Raw genomic sequence first — 18,849 nt, 5'->3', positions numbered from 1 at the left:
TCTTTTCCCTGTTCCCGCCACTCTTTGTGCGTGTTCTTTTTTTTTTCTTCTCTTTTTTCTTTTACTTTTTTCCTCTCTCTCTCTCTCTCTCTCTCTCTCTGTGTTCCTTTTCCTTTCCGTCGTGCGATATTTAACGCCTCTCGCCACCGTGGCAATACGAGCTCCGTCTCCCTTCCCGGCTGCACCCCGAACGCCAGTTTCGCCGGTTGACAAATGAACATTACTTAATCTTTTAACCTGGAACGAGACAGCGCCGCGAACGCAGCCGAACTAATCCCGCGCAATTGTTTTCGTCCATGTTGACTGCTTATCTGGCTTAACAGCCGACTAATTCCACGATCCAACAAACTTCGAGTTCCGTGCCTCTTCCTTCCCGGTAGTTAACCTCCGTTCCAACAGTTTTTCGTTGCGTCGCGATGGGATGAACACCGGACATTAAGATACAGCGAACAACCTAATCGCTTAACGCCCCGGGAGATCATACGTGTATACAGGAGATAACGGAATGGCTGTCGTTTAAGGGGACACGAACGCACGAGAGAGCAATCGCGAAATAAGAGAAGAATCGACCAACGTTGCGAAACCGGATGCCAATTAATTTTCAAACGTCGAGTCGTATCGATTTGGAAATTAACGCGACTGGTTCGAGATTCGACGAACGGAGTCGTGTCGTTTTCGGTTTGTGTCGCTTTTGGACAATTTGCAACGTTTAGTACGAGAACGGTAAATTTTCCATCGGTGAATGAATGCATACGCTATGGGTTTGAAATTTGTAATAAATATAACGATCGAAGATCAAGTCGAAGAATATACAATTAGTTTCTTCTATAAGAAATACAATTGTATCTAGAAGATAAATCTACAAAAGTTTAGGATAATTGTAAAACTTGTAGAACATATAAGAAAAATTTACTACTTTTCGATTTTTGTTACGAATTGGAGAGAAATAAAATTTGTTTTCCCACGAAAAGGAAATTAGTTTCTTCTTTTGCATTTGTGAGAGTGACTTCTTTCGTTTCTGGACCACCGTACACTTTGCACGAACGTTGTCGAAATATTGTACAAATATTCCAGAGAGCGTTCCAAACGTAAGATCGTAATTGGAGAATTTCAAGTATCGCTCGATTATTTTCTCGGCGGTGTTCTCAGGGGACGGGTGTCTCTTTCGTTGCAGGGGCTATAGGCTACGGGTTTAAACCGGATCCTAGGGGAGGAAATTTTGCACGGAAGTGTACCACCTATTAGTAGGCAACCGTGTATTACATCAGCGGCGTCGGAGTTCAGGTAGCTCAGGTGCGAGAAACGTTGAAAAAAAGTGGCGATCCCCGTGCCGATATCGGGCTCGTAGTTTCCAAGTTATTTCCAGCAACGGAATTGTTGCATCGCGTGAAGTACACGTTTGAAGTTTACACGAACATCCGGGGCCCATTCATAGAGGAATATCTGTGGTTAATTGTGGCCTCGTATTTGTTCCGGTTAAATTCGCGATGCATAATTAATTGTTCCGTTTAATAATGCGGGTACAATTCAATGTAATCCGTGCTGTTGTACAAGAATACAATCCTTGCAGCGTGCATTACGGATTACAACGCAACTCGAGCCGTGTGATATTTTTAACGCAAAGATCGAACGGAACTTCTTAACGATTGGTTCACGTTACGAAAGATTCCCAAATGATTCTTAATTTGCGGTTGTTCTTTTCTGAAAATGTTCGACGAAGGGAGACAACTTGAACAAGGAAGGTCAAAGTGATTTTTGAAGGAGACTCGGTGCAAGAAGAATTCAGATAGCTGTATCGTTACGTTTAATAGGTAATTTCTCGTGCTCTCGGCAATTTTGCAATTCTTTTTCTCAACGATTCCACTTAACGATCTCTAATTCAGTACCCAAATCTTCTTACGTCTGTTTGATACAAATTTACAACCTCTTTTTAATTCAAATTCGAATCCTTAAAAATGTGTACAGAGTGTTCTTACGCAATCGTGAGGGAAGTACTGTACCTCGGGTTAAATAGACACAATTTTCGTGAAATATTTTTTACGAGGACCTACAGAAAGTGTTCGAAACGTTAAAAGAGAAACCTTCGTTTCAAAGATGATTCAAAAGACTGGTCAATTCGATATTTCGTTAAAAAGAATCGCGCGTTGGATTAAAAAGGTCGAACTGTCAGGTCCAAAATGGAGAATATATAATTTAATAAAATATTTATACACGCTAAAAAAAACGTGTTTCATGTTCACCAAAAAAAAACGAAATAATTTTTCGAACAATCCAATACAAAAGGTAGAAGAATATTCGCGAACGCGAATAAAAGTTTGCAATGAAAAATTCTTCCAAAATGACAAGTCTCCTCCAAAGGTGTGCGTCTCAAGGTACACGTGGCAACGTATACGAGTTCCACGTTCGCTGTTCCTCTCGTCTAGCATACCTCAACGGCGAATCGAATCCAACAACGCGATTGTTCTCGATCAATTGCGGCGCAATTAAGAAGAACAAGGTCGTTACGCTCGCGAAAACGCGTCACGGCTCGATGTGAACGCAACAGAACCGTGAATTCACCGTTCACGAGGGGTGGTAGCGGCCGAAAAAGCAACAAAACCGAGCCGTGTTTTCCGAGGGGGTCAAAGGATCGCGACAAAGGGCTCCCCGGAAGCACTCCATAAAACACACGCGCACCCGAAATCCCGAAAATTCGGCGAAACGACAGGACCGGTGGAACGCCGCGGTCGGGCGCAAACGTCGCGATAAAAAAAGGGAGAAACCGTAGGCAGCGCGTCTCCTCTCTCTCTCTGTCCCTCTTTTTTCTTTTTCTCTCTTCTTTATCGCGGTGACTGCTCCTCAGCCGCGACGCTGTTCTCCACGGACGCGGGGAACGGGACACGGAACGACAGCGGAAGCGCGGCAGTGGTGCGGCGGTGGGGGGGATAGCGGGGGATCGCGTTTGACATATTTTGTCCGGAGAACCGACAGATCAGGGACGAAAGCTGGCGTACGAGGAAAGGGTTGGGTCGGGGGTAGCGAGCACGGGGGCACCTCTGCTTCTGACGTTGAGATTAGTGTCCGCCATTGTGGTGACGTCACCATAGTTAACACGCATTGAAACGGTCGTGGGGTAGGCGGCCGCGGTGAAATTATTGACCACGTAGACCGCGAGCTCGCTCGCGAGTACACCCAGCGGCTCGGTGACCGCCGGCTCTCTTTCGATTCGCGATCTGCCCTGTCCGAGCGCCGGAGAAGGAGTGGGGACGGAAAAGTGACGCGCCTCGCGGTGGTCCGTAGATACGCGGAGTGGGGAGGGGTGGGGTGTGTGGGTGGGGGGTGTCGAGATCCATCGTCGCCCGGTCGGCTTCCGCCGTACGTGCCAGAAGTCAGGTGCCGGTTGACAGATGAATCTGCACGGGGAGAACAATGGGGCCGACCAAAAATTAACGGCATTGTCTTAACTTCGAATTCGCGCGGCGGCTGGTGTGTGTTTGCTCGCGCCGAGTCGATTACCGCGAAACAGGGAGTACGCGACGCGCGGGAGCAGCCTGGTCGCGAAGAGAGAGCTTTCACCGCGACGAGTCGAGGAGTGGGGGAACCTCGGTAGAGGGGCTTTCGATTACGCGCCTCGACGACGGATTGTCCCGGCGTTACTGCCGGATTTCGAACTTTATGACGTGTATTTTGCCTTTGACGTGTCCGGGAGATGTACGAGCGCGCCGAGAACACCGCGCACCACCGTGAACGCGTTTACGGCGTTCACCTAGCGTTGTCTTCCGGGGGATAAAAGTACCGAGATCTTACGGAGAGCACCGCCTCGCGACGCCTAGGTAATACGCGAGGAGATGCGCTTGATCAGGGCTGCTCGTTGACTGCGTTTTTTTTCTTCTTCTGGATCTCTCGCGAGAGGTTTTACCGTGGTCGTTTTTTGGAGAGGGTGTAGAAGTTGGAACGGGTGCATTTTGCACGACCTCGAGAATAATTGCGCGAGAGGTGAAGAATTTTTGGGAACAGCCAAGTGGGTGTAGAGATAGAAAGGTATGCGAACGAGTTCTAGGATAGTTACGTTTCGCGCAAGTTTGAGAGTGATTATTTAGTCGTCTTCTAAGAAGTAAACTTCTGCTAAGATTTCTTCCAGAACCTTGTTTCTCGTACAGAAATCTTCCAGTTTCACTGTCGTTGAAGATGTTTGATTTTTAAAAATCAATCTCGCTTTCGGAATAAATGTACGTATAGTATATAAAATACATTCTCTTTGCATTTGTTTTCCTTTAACATCTGGATGACTGGCACGCAGTGGTGAACGTTATCATATTTGAATCAATAGGACACAATAGGAATCAATAGACACTTTAGTATTTTAGAAAGCGGGTGAAAGAATTAAACAATAATTACTTTAAAGAAACTTTTATTCCCCGAGAGCAAAGAAGAATTGTTGGATACTTATATACGTTTCTTCCAAATAAAAAATCTTCTTCAGATACATTTCAGACTGAGCAATAAATACATGCTTCATACTTTTCAATGTCAATCAGCTAAAAAGAATGAAACGCTGGACATTTTGTTCTCAAAACCTACGCAACCTTGTTTTACACGTGTCTCGTCGTAGAATGCAACAGTGATGCAGTTTGTAGCGCAGCAAGCCTACTGCAAGGGACCCAATGACTGGCCCCTTGTCAATTGCAACCGTACGTACGTTGTAGCACCTCGTCGACGATGACTGTTCTTACCTGACTCTCGAACAGCGATACCAATTTGCATCGCAAGATGGCGCGGTGTATTTCTAACGAGACCTAAACTCGTCCCGTGAAATTAGCAAAGAATAGAAAATTGAAAGAAAAATATACATTTAGTAAAAATTCATTGGAACGATTCTCGAGGTAAAGTTCGATATTTCCAGATCTTAAAACAGCAGAAAGAATTTCGTTACCAGTGAACGCGACACGCGAGTAGCGTTGCGAAACGCATTATGCAACGAACGTAATAAGCGTCCAATAGTAATACCTCGGAACGAGTTAAACAATTTATGTAACGAGCTTTCTATAGCCCGCGGAGACGGATCGAAAACTGGCGCGAAACGAATCGTCCGTTTCGTTTTTTCGAGTATCGATCGCGAGAGGTCGCGACAATTTTTTTTACAGGAAACTGGAATTTCATCTCGCAGGAGAATTTTACGTATATTGTAAACATATACGCGCGCTTCCGCGTACGACGGTGAAAAATAATCGTTATTGTGCATGTATTGTAAACATATTCGCGCGGCGGTAGGTTGAATTTTATCTTTCCGAGAAACAACGTAAGCCGAGAAAAGAAACGTCGTCGATAGAGGTGGAGTAAGGGGATCGGGATGAGCGAGAGAAGCACTCGAGACGGATTATTTAAAAACAATGTGGTTTATTTGAATCGCACAAGACATACACCGTATCTGCTATGTTTATAATTAGGGACTTCCCCGTGGTAAAGTCGGTCAAAGAGTTCTCGCGATCTTTGGCCGTACTTCGCCCGAAGACGCCTGCGTTTTCGTATTGCCTTAATGTCGATCCTCGGTTCAGAAGTGCTCCGAACGGCCAGGTCGGTAAAACCCGGTCGTACTGTTCTCTAGAAACCGAGCTTCGGATTATTTACCCTGGATCAGAAGATTTTTCGCTAAAAATCCAATTTCCCTGCTACCGATACCTTTTTGTTCGCCTCGTTTTCGTTCACCCCTCGTTGCCTCACCCCCCGCCGCGCGTTCATCCTGCGTGGCCCTCCCTCGTCCCGTCGCTTACCGATATTATAGGAAATACTTCATTTTTATTTCTCTTCTCCTTCATCTTCCTCTTCTTCCTCCTCTTCTTCATCATTATTTAGCTTTATTTACTTTTTAAACTGTCTAGAATACTTCGTTTCGCTATACCGCGGACATTCTTCGCTTCCGTCTGGGGATTATCTTTTACCATTTTTTTCCATTTTCTTTACTCCTTTTTTTTTTTTCTCTTTTTTGTTTCTTTACTCGATTTACCCTGTGTAGAAACGTTAGAAACCGAGCGTAGGGGGGACACGCCGCGATCGAAGATCGAGAATCGATCTCGATCCGTGGAACGATCTCGATCCGGCGCGAGAATTCCGTTAGTGTTCGCTAGGTGTTTCGTTACTTCGTCGCGGTTACGTATTTCGTCGGTTCGTTCTTCGCTCGCGTCGTGTACCCCACTGGCCCGATCGCCCGTCGCGAGATTTGCGTGCGTGATTGAGTTGTGTTTTTTTTTTTTTCTTTTCTTTTCTCTTTTTTCTTTTTTAATTCGTATTTTTCTTCTTCTTTTCGCTTTCGTTTGTTCGCTTCGCGAGGCAGGGAACTTGGTCCTATGTAGGATGAATTCGAATAAGAAAGACGAGGAGAAACTATCGAAGAACCGATGCGCGCGTTTCGCGGGGTACGTTCGCGCACGCGTGGCGCGCACGCGTTGTGCGCACGCGTCGCGCTTAGGGCCCATCTCGACACCTTACGGCTACGCGACGAAATGGGCCTGACGTTCGCCACGCGGCTCGCCGGAAACGCCTGTTCGTTTTTGTTCGTATGAAAAAACTGATGCAATTAAATAGTAGTGATGATTTATTTTATTTTTTTTTTTTTTCCTTGTTCGAATAGTGACGACATTCGTCTGCCTTATTCTCCGCCCGGTTCTCACTTCCACCCCTCCCTGCTTTCGTCTCTTTCGCTACGGGCAGTGCCATTATTTACAATATCGTATAAACGGAGCCTGGCATGTACGTATTTCGGAATCAATCTAACAAACGCATTATTTTTTTTTTTTTCTTTTCCTTTAACTAGATAACGAGATTTTTATCTAGGGCCGTACACGTCTAACACCGAGACAACTATGTTGATATGAGTTTTCCTTTTTTTTTTTTTATTCTTCGTTATTAATTACTCTCACTCGCTCGTCGCACCGGGTCACTCACGCGCCGCATAATTCTCCTCGATGCTCGACGGAATTCTCTCTCGTTCGTTCGATTCTCTCTCTCACACACACACGCACACATACACGTACACACGCATACACACACACGCGTACAGTTTCAACGGAACTCGCGCGCTCGCACTCACGGAAAATCGAAGAACGCGCGCGCGCAATACACACGCATTCGTTTACGCTCTCGTTCGGTCGTCGACGAGTTTTATCTTTTTTTTTTTTTTACTTTTATTAACCTTATTGCCTAGATCGTTTTTATTTTTTTTTTATTTAGGAACAGTCCCCTTCGAAAACGTTTACAACGAGGCGTTTAGGATGAACGAAAGGTAGGGATGTAAAAGGGAAACGGAAAGCGTGAATTAACGTTAATGGAACGCGGGAGGGATTAACGAAAAAGAAAAAGAAAAAAAAAGAAGAAGAAGAAGAAGAAGAAGAAAAAAAAGGAAAAAGAAATATCGTTTCGGCGACGTTGGTCGTCGTCGCCCGGGAAAAATACCTCAGTCTTGGGCTAGAACGAAAGAACGGAGAAATGATCGTCGACCAACCCCGTCGGGCGGCCGCGCCTCGCCTCGCGTCTGCACGCGACGATTTTCGCCGGATCAACGAACCAGCGTTCTCGATCCCGCGAAAGCCGATCGCGACTAATAAATATAACCAACGAACAAAACGCGCTACAATAATAGCCGTCGGGCGTGTAACTAGGACGTGACCATCGAGATGAATAATTTTTCAATTTTCCTTCTTCTCTTTCGTTCGCGTTCACGTTATTGTTATCGTTCGTTTCTTTCTTTCTTTGTGTGTTATTTTTTTTTTCTTTTTTCTCGTTATTTCTTTTCACTCGATTCCTCTCGATTATCATCCGCGAATTCGCTTTCGCGACGCTGGCGAACGTTACGCCGATCGTACGGCATTGTTAATAATACTCGGAAACGGGCACCCTTCTGCGTATCGCGGTAACAAGTATAATAGCGCAACGAACGAATTACTATTCCTCGACGGATCACCTCGCGCGACGAAAATCACCTCGTAGCGTCGTTAAACCTAAACAACTTTGGCATCTTCTTAACCATTTAAAACAGCATTTCGATAATAATTTAATATCGGGATAAAATAATGAAGACGGGCGCTCGCAGTCGCTGCGTGCCGCGTTAATAATAGTGGCAATGGATAATAATAATAATAATAATAGTCAATAATAATAATAATAATAATAATAGCAATGACAATAATAATAATAATAATAATAATATTCATAAGCAATAATAGAAATGGTAATAATAATAATAATAATAGTAGACAATAGAAGTCAATAATAGTACTATGATACATTTTACATAGGATCGAGCTAGTGCTTAAAATCTAGAACGCTGGGCGCGTTAACGTACCGGTCGAGTGACCTGCGGTATCCTAATCGTGGACACGTTAACAGACCTCCCGAAAATACCGATGTTCGCGCGTATGTGTATGTACACGCGGTACCGTCGCCGATCGCCGATCAATCGTTTCATTTCTCTCGCGAGGAAAGAAAATTGATTCTCGAAACGGAAGAAGGAAAGAAAGAAAAAAAAAATAGAGAGAAGAAGAAGTAGAAGGGAGGAAGAGGAATAAAAAACGAATAGAAACTAGAGGAACAATTAAAGCGAACGTAAGAACATCTCTCGGGCACCGGTCGACGGTATTCCCGCGGTGCGAAATCGGTAGAATGTGTACAAAAAGATTTTCCTCGCATTTTCACCTCTTTCTCGTCCTTTCCCTTTTGTCCCTAATACATACAGAGTGTTTGCAGGTCTCCATAGTATATAACGTAACGTACATATATGTATATACAGAAACACGGTTCGCATAGATATATACATATATAAATTACGTTATACAGTATGTATAATATATCTATCGTTAAATAAATAATCTTCAAATGCGATAATAAAGTCACTATGTTCATTATCCTATGTATATTATTTATATTCTGTATAATTTGCATTTAAATTTTATATTTATATTTATATATATATATTTATATTCTTTATATGTATAATATATATATATATATGCATATATTTATATTTATAGTGTCTTTATTTATAACTATTTATAAGGATATACTTTAAATAACTGTGCTGAGACTCGCAAAGTGGTAACCATTCGTTCGTTTACTCGTCGGTGAATTATCAAACACGGAGTATAGGGGTCTTGTATCGTCTAGTTGCCCGCTCGTTCGCTCTTCGTTCAACGATTCTCTTCGACGTTCCTCCAGGAACCTTTGCCCGTGCGGTCGGTTCCTCGTTCGTCGAAACTGGGCCCACACGTTTCGCTGGAGCGTGATCGCGGCCGTGTCCCAAGTGGCCGAGTTCCACGTCGCTTCGATGTCTGCGTACAACATCCTCTGTTGGGACCGTTTCCAGGTCCTTCGGATCTCGCCGATCACGGTCACCGATCGCCTCCCCTAATCCCGAGAGGCGATCTCGGACGTCCATTCGTCGGCGGATCCTCGTTGGCACGTGGTGCGTTCATCGTCGCGTCGGTTTCGAATCGCGACGTTTCTCGTATCCGTCGTTCTCGGACTCCTACTTGCTTCAGGAATAATGCCTTCCGTCTACTCTCTGTCTCTGTTTGCTCTCCCCCACGCGGAGGAAGATTCCGCAGTTCAGTACACCGGGTAGGGCGGCCTGTGCGGCCACAGTGGCGGGATCGGCGGTAGGCTTCCGTTCCAAGATCAAGTGTCCTTCGTGCTCAAGGAGGAGTCCTCGTCCTGGCTGCCCGGATACGGCATGCCAAGTTTCGGGCCCTGTTGTACCACCACCACGCACTTCCTCATGTGTTTCTCGAGCGTGCTGGGCACCGAGAACGGCATCTCGCAGAAACGACACTTGTAGGTGTCCTTGCCGTGTCTACCGTGCGTCTTCATGTGCCTGGTGAGTTTCGAGCTCTGGGCGCACGCGTACGAGCACAGCTCGCACTTGTACGGTTTCTCACCGGTGTGGGAACGCCTGTGTACCGTAAGGTTCGAGCAGTTCTTGAACACCTTGCCGCAGTACTCGCAGGTGTCGTTCCTGCCGCTCCGTTCCTTCTTGAGCAATGGGCTGGGCAGTCCCTGGAGCGCCAGACTGGAGGTGGTCGCCTTGGTCGCTTTGCGGAACTCGTTGTTCTCCAAGTAGTGGGGACTGGGTAGCCAGAGACCGCCGAAGTCGGGACCCGAGGACCTGGGAAAACCCTGACCGGAGAATATGTTGGGCGTGGTCGAGGAATTGAAGTTCGTGGGCGACAGGGCGCTGTCTTTCTCCTTGTTGTTGTTCAGAGAGTTGGCCAGATTGGACGGTGACTCGGTCTTGATGAATCCACCGCGATGGTTCTCCTGCAACGCTTGCCGATAGGCCTCCGAGTACTGGGCGATGTTGCTCAGCCCGAATTTCTCCATGAGATCACCGACGAGGCTCGCCGGTTTCTGTTCGACCCTGCCGCCGCTCTCCTCCCCGCTCTGACCCTGCGTGGTGCTGAGATCCTCGGGCGTGTTCTCCTCGGTGTCCTCCCGTTCGGTTTTCCGATCGTTCTCGTCCGCTTCGTCGAGATCCATGTTCTCGTCGCAGCTGGAACCGTCGTCGGGTACCGTCTCGACGCTGCCCTGTGGGCTGGCCGCGTTCAGATTCTCCTGGTGTTCCTTCCTCATGTGTTTCCTGAGCTCGGCGAAGCTGGCCAGCTCCAATTCGCACACCTCGCACCTGGTCGGTGTCTGTTGACCGTCCTGTGTCCCGTCCTGTTGGTACTGCCTCTCCTTGTCGCGGTGGCTGCGCCGATGAACGATCAGGTTCGACTGAAAACGGAACTTTTTGTCGCAGACCTCGCAGGTGTAGATGGTCTCCGAGGCGGAATCGGCGATTATCGGTGTCGAGGCGACCGGTGGACAGGTCTTCTCGCTGTCGGTGGAGTTGTTGTTGTTGTGATGCCCGACGGGGCTCTGGTTGTAACACGGTGGCGAGTTCTCCTTCTGATGGTTCGCGTGAGCGTGGATCGCCGCGTTGTTCACGGCCGGGCTTGGCGACTCGACCGATTGGGCGTGATTCTGGCTGGGTTGTTGACTGGGTTGTTGCTGCTGTTGCTGCTGCTGCTGCTGTTGCTGCTGCTGCTGCTGTTGTTGCTGCTGCTGCTGTTGCTGTTGCTGCTGTTGTTGGACGGTACTTGGCACTGGCACAGGCGGTACCGGGGCAGGTTGGTTCGAGTTGGTGGTTGGGTTCCCGCTATTTGGTGGAGCCGCGCCTAAGGACGGATTAGCGAGGCTCCTTAGGCGCGCCGAGTAAAAATCCAGGTTGGTCTCGAGTGGTGGTGGATGAGGCTGACCGGCCAGCCCGCGACCGTGCGACAATTCGGCAAGGTTCGCTAGATTGCGGGCGTTGTTCAGTGTGTCCAACGAGCTGCGTCCCAAAGGGTCGCCGAGGTTCAGACCGTCCATGCCCCGTAGGGGATCACCGAGGTTCTGTAGATTCCTGGTGGCGGTCTGGAGCTCTTGGAGGCCTCTGTACCCGGCCAGCGGATTCAGGGCGAGGAAGTCCGGCCTGAACATCGGCGGGAAACTCCGCTCGAGGTGTTGGGGTAGCCTGAGGAAGCTGTGGAGCGGATCGCCGACCAACGAGGCGGACGATTGGAGTTGTTGTCGTCCACCGCTGCTGCCGCTCGAGTTCGTCCCGCCGGAGGAGTTCGCGGCGGAGGAGCTACCGGTGGATTTCCCGCTCAGGTTCAAGTGATTCGGCGGGCTCAGGTGGTGAGCGTGGGTCGGTGTGGGCGTCGGTGGACTCGGTGCAGGGGTGTTCGACGACGAGTTCGTCGAGGACGACGGTGTCGTGTAGAGTCGGGCACCGTGAGCGGTCTGCACGTGTTGTAGAAGCTCCCAGGCGGACGACAACCTCCTCGAGCACTGCGAGCACTGCAGCCATCTCGGTTCTGGAACAAACCAAACGACCGAAGCGGTCCCGGTTAAACCGTGAACTATGGATCAGACGCGGCAGCGGTGTTAGGTTAGGGCGATTCGTCGATACGAGGGCGCGATAACTTCGCGACGGAACGATTATCGCGGACCCTGGATGACGCACGAGCACGCGGACCACGATGATTCTTCGCCAATAACGACCCGAGTCCACCCCACTATCAATTTTCCCGGCCACCCTTGATTTCGCGGGATCCGAAGAGAAATCGGGTACCGTCGATTGAATTCCGAATTCAAACGGCGCGCCTGTGTCAAATTGCGGCCACGGCGGCACGTTGCGTCGCCGGGGGCTTAAAAATAATATTCCCCACCCCGTCGGTGAAAGATGGTCGATGGCTGATGCGTCTAACCGGGGTGGGACGGGGCACGAAGGAGAAGAAACGCGGGACGAGAGCTACGGGGGGGATATATCGGTTGCCGCAGAGCGGCTCAAACTGACCCTTAACGACTTCTCGACCCTCTCGCGACGCGACGCCAACGGGCGACCGTACGCGCGGGAGGGACGGGTTTTGAATTTCAATGTTTTTAATCCGGAATATCAGATTTTCGGCCATTTTTCACGCTCCGCGTACCAGAGACGCCGCGACGCGACGCGCTGGGGTGTCCGTGGGATTTTATTAATTCGAGGCCACCCTCCGAGACGGACGCCCAGAGAAAAAGAGACAGAGAGAGGGTGTGGAGAGTGTACAGAGGAGAGAAGAAAAAAAAACGGAACAGACGTCGCGATCGTCTGCCATGTGCTCGGAGGAGAGAACCACCCTTATTTCGCGGCTTGGAAAACCTAACCTCGGAAACGTATTCGCAGACCCCGTGGTTCCGGAGGTCGAAGGGAGAGCCCGAGGGCGATCGTGACTTAAATTTACGTCTCGAGAGGAACGCGGAGACGCGTCACGGGTCGATGTACATAAGTCGCGCGGGCGAGGTGATCTTTCGGTGAGCAGTCGTCGATCGCGGTCACGGGCCGAATAACTGTGATACTATATTTCAACTCGAGCGAAAGAAACGACAGATTATGCTGTTTATGGTCGGGTATTCCTCTGGATACGATCTATGGGGAAGATTGTCTCGTCGCGGAGAACTCGGGCCTGTATTCTCGATGCTTTATGATTGTTTCGCAACGTTTTGGAGCTCATTTGTCGTTGATTTGTGACGTTGCTTTTTGAGTGAGTGCGTGAAGTAGAAATGCACAAAAATGCAGTTTGAATGTACATCGTGAATGACACGGATGTTGCGTTGGATTAGTAGAACTATTTTGTGGCCAACTATACTGATTTAGTTTTCATTGTTTCTCTCCAGTTTGTAGCTAATTTATCGTCGATTTGAACGTTGCTTTTTCAGTAAGAGTGCGTGAAGTAGAAATGCACAAAAGTGCAGTCAGAATCTATACCGTGAAAGACACCGATATTGCGATTGACTAGTATGACTATTTTTATAGCCAACAATACTGATTTAGTTTTCGTTGTTCCTCTCCGGTTTGGAGCTAATTTATCGTCGATTTGAACGTTGCTTTTTCAGTAAGAGTGCGTGAAGTAGAAATGCACAAAAATGCAGTTAGAATGTATATCGTGAATGACACAGACGTTGCGTTGGATTAGTAGAACTTGGTTATAACCAACGATACTGATTTAGTTTTCGTTGTTCCTCTCCGGTTTGAAACTAATTTATCATCGATTTGAACGTTGCTTTTTCAGTAAGAGTGCGTGAAATAGAAATGCACAAAAGTGCAGTTAGAATGTACATTGTGAATGACACGGATGTTGCGTTGGATGAGTAGAACTATTTTGTAGCCAACGATACTGATTTAGTTTTCATTGTTTATTCGAAATCCGAATTCAAAACTTTGAAATTCTTTAAAAATTCTAAATTTAATTGAAAATAGAAATCTGTGCATGGGAACTATTCCGATACACGAAGAGTTTAGTAAAACATGAGACTGTAAGAGAAATAGATATCGCAGGGAATGTAAACCAATCGCAGGCAATGATAATTATTCGATTTTTATCCACTTAACTGAACTGAATTGTTTAAAAAAAATACTTCTCGGCAAGAACAAGTAACACATTAAAAGGTTGCCGATTTTTATCCAATTAAGTAAACTGAATTGTTTAAAAAAAAAATACTTCTCGAGGAGGACAAGTCACAAATTAAAAGGTTGTCGATTTTTATCCATTTAACTGAACTGAATTGTTTAAAAAAAATACTTCTCGGCGAGGACAAATCACAGATTAAAAGGTTGCCGATTTTTATCCATTTAACTGAACCGAATTGTTTAAAAAAAATACTTCTCGGCGAGGACAAGTAACACATTAAAAGGTTGCTGATTTTTATCCAATTAAGTAAACTGAATTGTTTAAAAAAAAATACTTCTCGAGGAGGACAAGTAACAAATTAAAAGGTTGCTGATTTTTATCCAATTAAGTAAACTGAATTGTTTAAAAAAAATACTTCTCGGCGAGGACAAATCACAGATTAAAAGGTTGTCGATTTTTATCCATTTAACTCAACCGAATTGTTTAAAAAAAGTACTTCTCGGTGAGGACAAGTAACAGATTAAAAAGTTACCGATCGTTTTCTATATTGTGCCGTTTCGGAGCGATTCGGCAAGGGGAAGAAAAGTTGACCGGAGACAAAGGGCCTGGGAAAAATAAAGCAGTCCTAATTAAATGGCTGTTCGAGATAGGGGGAGATCTTTGTCGCGAAGAAAGTCTCGGGGAGCGTCTTAAAGCGGAACCTTCGCTAAATCAGGGTCTTACGTTTTTACCCGACTTTGGAAAGCGAATTTCAATGACAACTGACACAATTCACTCGACTCGAACGGAATAAATTCTGCTCCGTCGTGAACTACGCGAACGATACTCGTTTACATTTCGAGCAACAGGATATCCTATTATATTTAAAAAAAAACATCGCGCGAAAGTTTCCGTATTTCAAATTTTTACCAAACTATCTGGAATACCCACAGAGGAAAAAAATAAAACAATACTCGAAATACGAAACATTCGAATCGATATTACCAGAGAAACCGTTTAAAGAAATAGGAAATGTACAATTATCATAGCAACGCTTATTATCGTATACGATATTTGCACTCTGTGAACAAACCAAGATGTACAATTCGTGGATCAAAGTTACGAAAATAATGATGTATATAAAAATGAAAAAATAGTTGCTCGTCGAACGTTTACGAAGCTGTCCCATAGATTTTGACCACGATACGCGTCGTCGTCGGTAGATAATTGCGAAAGGGTTGGAAACCGGTGAAAATAGTCGGGTAACGAGTCTCGCTTAGTGTCAGAAGCGAATATAGCCGATGTCCAATAAATGAATCACGTTCCCTCGGATGCCAGCGACAATGCGACAGGTAAACAATGAATCCTAAATTAAATTAGAAACAACTCGGGGACGTCAAGTTAGTAAGTGATAGGACGCTAAGCGACAATACACAATGGAACACATATCGCCGCATGTAACAAGGTGCTAAGTAGAATAACGAGGCTGCCGGTGGGCGAGTAGATTTTTCTTTATTCTTAACCGCCTCGCTGACCTTTCACCACGATTACGCTTGCGTTTTACGCGTCACGGCGTGAAACGTTCGCGGAATCGAAGACAGAGATACGAGACGGATTCCACCCGAGAGGAGGAACGATGGAAACCGACGAAACGATAACCCTCGTCTTCGAAACCGGCCGAGAAACTTGACCAGAGTGGTCCCCGTGGGGTGGAAAATCGTTCGTGAACTACCTGAATGTTTTTCTCCCTTCTCCTTCGGGAATACCTTCGATGAAAGTCTCATTGTGCGTGCAACAACGCCACACCGTCCCGGTAAATACCGATTGCATGACAATGCGGAGGTTAAGCGGCCGTTTATTCGCCGGTGTTGCGCAATTAATTTTCAACCGACCATCGTGGATCATCCGGGCTATTTACGACGTAACTTGGGTTCGATATTAGTGAGAGAATACCGAAGATGAAAGAAAGGTAGCGAGAGGGTTACGCGCGTGTCGTCGTCGTCGTCGATCGAACCAATCGCCTTTGCGCGACAGGTATTCGCGGTAGGTGGAGCAAACGCTTCCTGGTTGTTGAAATTCCGCAAATCGAACGACGGGAACGATTCTCGCGACACGGTGAATTTAAACGTCTGTAAATTCAACCGGTCTCACATCCCGACGAATTTCACGGCTCGGTGATACGCGTATACGACGAACCGTGATACATCGCGCGTGATATTTTAACACTCGTGATACGAGCTGGGAAAATCTCGCGCCGAACGTTCCCTGTTTCGCACTTTCTGGTTTACGAGCGGGGAAAACCGAGTTGGAAATGCGAGCATTGGCTTTCGGGACGCATCGATTACTTTGTTTTGGTAATATTCTTGAACGGTTTGTGTCTCTTTTAGGCTTCTTGGGGAATCGAATGGTCAAATTAAACGTCGAGCTTAGGAATAGATCGATCAAAGAGTTTATCAACTCTTTTGGAAGTATTCATTTCTAGGACCTTGTTTAGGGTGTGCAGAAAAGTTAAATTCTTCTTCGAGAACTTTTACTATTGGTGATTTTTGTACTCGAATGCTTCAAAGTCTTGGTTACAGGTCAATTTAGAATTTAAAACCGCGAAAGATTCATTTTATTTAGAATTCGTTGCTCGAGAAGATCGTCATGCTCGGTTATCAATTTATAGGGCGGGAATTTCGAGCTACCATGGACTATGGGAAATCGATTTTATTTTCATCGAGTCATTCGTACTTTTGGGCGCCGAATGGTAAATCGGGAAGTCGAATTCTAAAATTAAATATCGATCTTAGAAATATAATAGATCGACATCTTTATTTTTCAACTCTTTTGGAAACATTCATTTCCAGGACCTTGTTTAGGGTGTGTAGAAAAGTTAAATTCTTCTTCGAGAACTTTTACTGTTGGTGATTTTTGTACTCGAATACTTCAAAGTTTTAATTACGAGTCAATTTAGAGTTTAAAATTGCGAAAGATTCGATTTATTTAGGATTCGTTGCCTGAGAAGATCGTCACGGTTGATTATCAATTTACAGGGCGGGAATTTCGAACTACCATGGAGTATGAGAAATCGATTTTATTTTCTCGAGCAACGAATCCTAAAATGAAAAAAAATGAATCTTTCGCGATTTTAAATTCTAAAGTAATCTATAACCAAAATTTTCAATCATTCGAGTACAACGATCACTAACAGTGAAGGTTCTCGAAGAAACATTTAACTTTTTCTTCGAGTCATTCGTACCTTTGGGCGTCGAATGGTAAACCGGGAAGTCGAATTGTAAAATTAAACGTTAAACTTAGGAATAGATCGACATCTTAGATTTTCAACTCTTTTGGAAATATTCATTTCCAGGACCTTGTTCAGAGCGCGTAGAAAAGTTAAATTCTTCTTCGAGAACCTTTAATGTTGGTGATTGTTGTACTCGAATGCTTTAAAGTCTTAGTTAGAATTTAAAATCGCGAAAGATTCGTTTTATTTAGGATTCGTTGCTCGAGAAGATCGTCACAGTTGGTTATCAATTCGTGGGTCGGGAATTTCAAGCTACCATGGACTATGGGAAATCGATTTTATTTTCATCGAGTCATTCGTACTTTTGGGCGCCGAATGGTAAACTCGGAAGTCGAATTGTAAAATTAAACGTCAAACTTAGGAATAGATCGACATCTTTGTTTTTCAACTCTTTTGGAAATATTCAATTCGAGGACCTTGTTTAGAGCGCGTAGAAAAGTTAAATTCTTCTTCGAGAACTTTTGCTGTTAATAATTGTATTCGAATGCTTCAAAGTCTTGGTTACGGGTCACTTTCGAATTTAATAATCGCGAAAGATTCGTTTTATTTAGAATTCGTTGCCTGAGAAGATCGCCACGGTCGGTTATCAATTCGTGGGTCGGGAATTTCGAGCTACCAAGACGTACGGGGAATCGATTTCATTTTCATCGAGTCATTCGTACCTTTGGGCGGCGATTTCGAAGGCCGCGTCGAAGAGCAAAATTAGAAAGCGAGGAAAGGGACCAGTCACGCCGCAAATAAGGGGTCATCGAGTGGCAAACCGTGAAAATTTGCCATATTGTTTCGCGCCTCGGCCCTGGGGCGCCCTTCGTGTCGGCTTCCTTCTTGCCCCGGATGTCGAAAATATTGCCGAGTTCCCTCGAGCCGGAAGAGGGGACCGCCGAGACGCGAGAGATAAGCAAGTGCTCGAGCATAATAAAGGTGTATCGATTCCGCAGCCGAAAGCTTTTCATATGCAAACGTCGCGGGTGGCCATCCGTTAGGATTATTTCTTTAGATTTTCACGATCTTCAACGGGAAACTGTTCACCCTTCGAGAACCGCGGACGATAGAGGGAGACATCGATCACGATTCGCGGAATTAAATCTTTCGAGTAAATGTTTCGAAGAGACGAGAAAAAGTGGAGAGAAACAAAAAAAGAAAAGTGCGCGAATTTGAAACCGATACGGAAATCGCGAATACAGAAACACAAAATCGACTCGTGCGGAGATTATTATTATTATTTAGAACTGTACGGAGCTACTTTTTAACTTAAGTTACGATCAAAATTTTTGGAAGATGCGTACTTTAATTACGAGGACGGAGATTATTATTATTTAGAACAGTATGGAGCTGCTTTCTAACCTAACTTACGATCCAAATTTTTGGAAGATGCGTACTTTAATTACGAGGACGGAGATTATTGTTATTATTTATAATAGTACAGAGCTGCTTTCTAACCTAAGTTACGATCAAAATTCTTGGTGCGTACTTTAATTACGAGGACGGAGATTATTATTATTATTATTTAGAACAGTATGGAGCTGCTTTCTAACCTAACTTACGATCCAAATTTTTGGAAGATGCGTACTTTAATTACGAGGACGGAGATTATTATTATTATTTAGAACAGTATGGAGCTGCTTTCTAACCTAACTTACGATC

The 18,849-nt window shown here is 45.6% G+C and overlaps 1 protein-coding gene across 1 annotated transcript in view; it reads right to left on the bottom strand.

Annotated features, from left to right (window-relative positions):
• Nucleotides 1-9,631: 9,631 nt before the first annotated feature.
• Nucleotides 9,632-18,849, bottom strand: part of Cph (BCL11 transcription factor chronophage) — a 72,257-nt gene continuing 63,039 nt past the window's right edge. Inside the window, exon 3 of the mRNA XM_076306338.1 lies at nucleotides 9,632-11,864. Coding sequence (XP_076162453.1) covers nucleotides 9,646-11,864 — 2,219 coding nt within the window. The 3' untranslated portion in view covers nucleotides 9,632-9,645. The remainder of the gene's footprint in view (nucleotides 11,865-18,849) is intronic.

The sequence above is a fragment of the Ptiloglossa arizonensis genome, chromosome 1 (assembly GCF_051014685.1).
Source record: "Ptiloglossa arizonensis isolate GNS036 chromosome 1, iyPtiAriz1_principal, whole genome shotgun sequence".
NCBI lineage: Eukaryota > Metazoa > Arthropoda > Insecta > Hymenoptera > Colletidae > Ptiloglossa > Ptiloglossa arizonensis.
The sequence above is the reverse complement of the archived record's forward strand: the minus strand, read 5'-3'. Positions and strand labels throughout refer to the sequence as shown.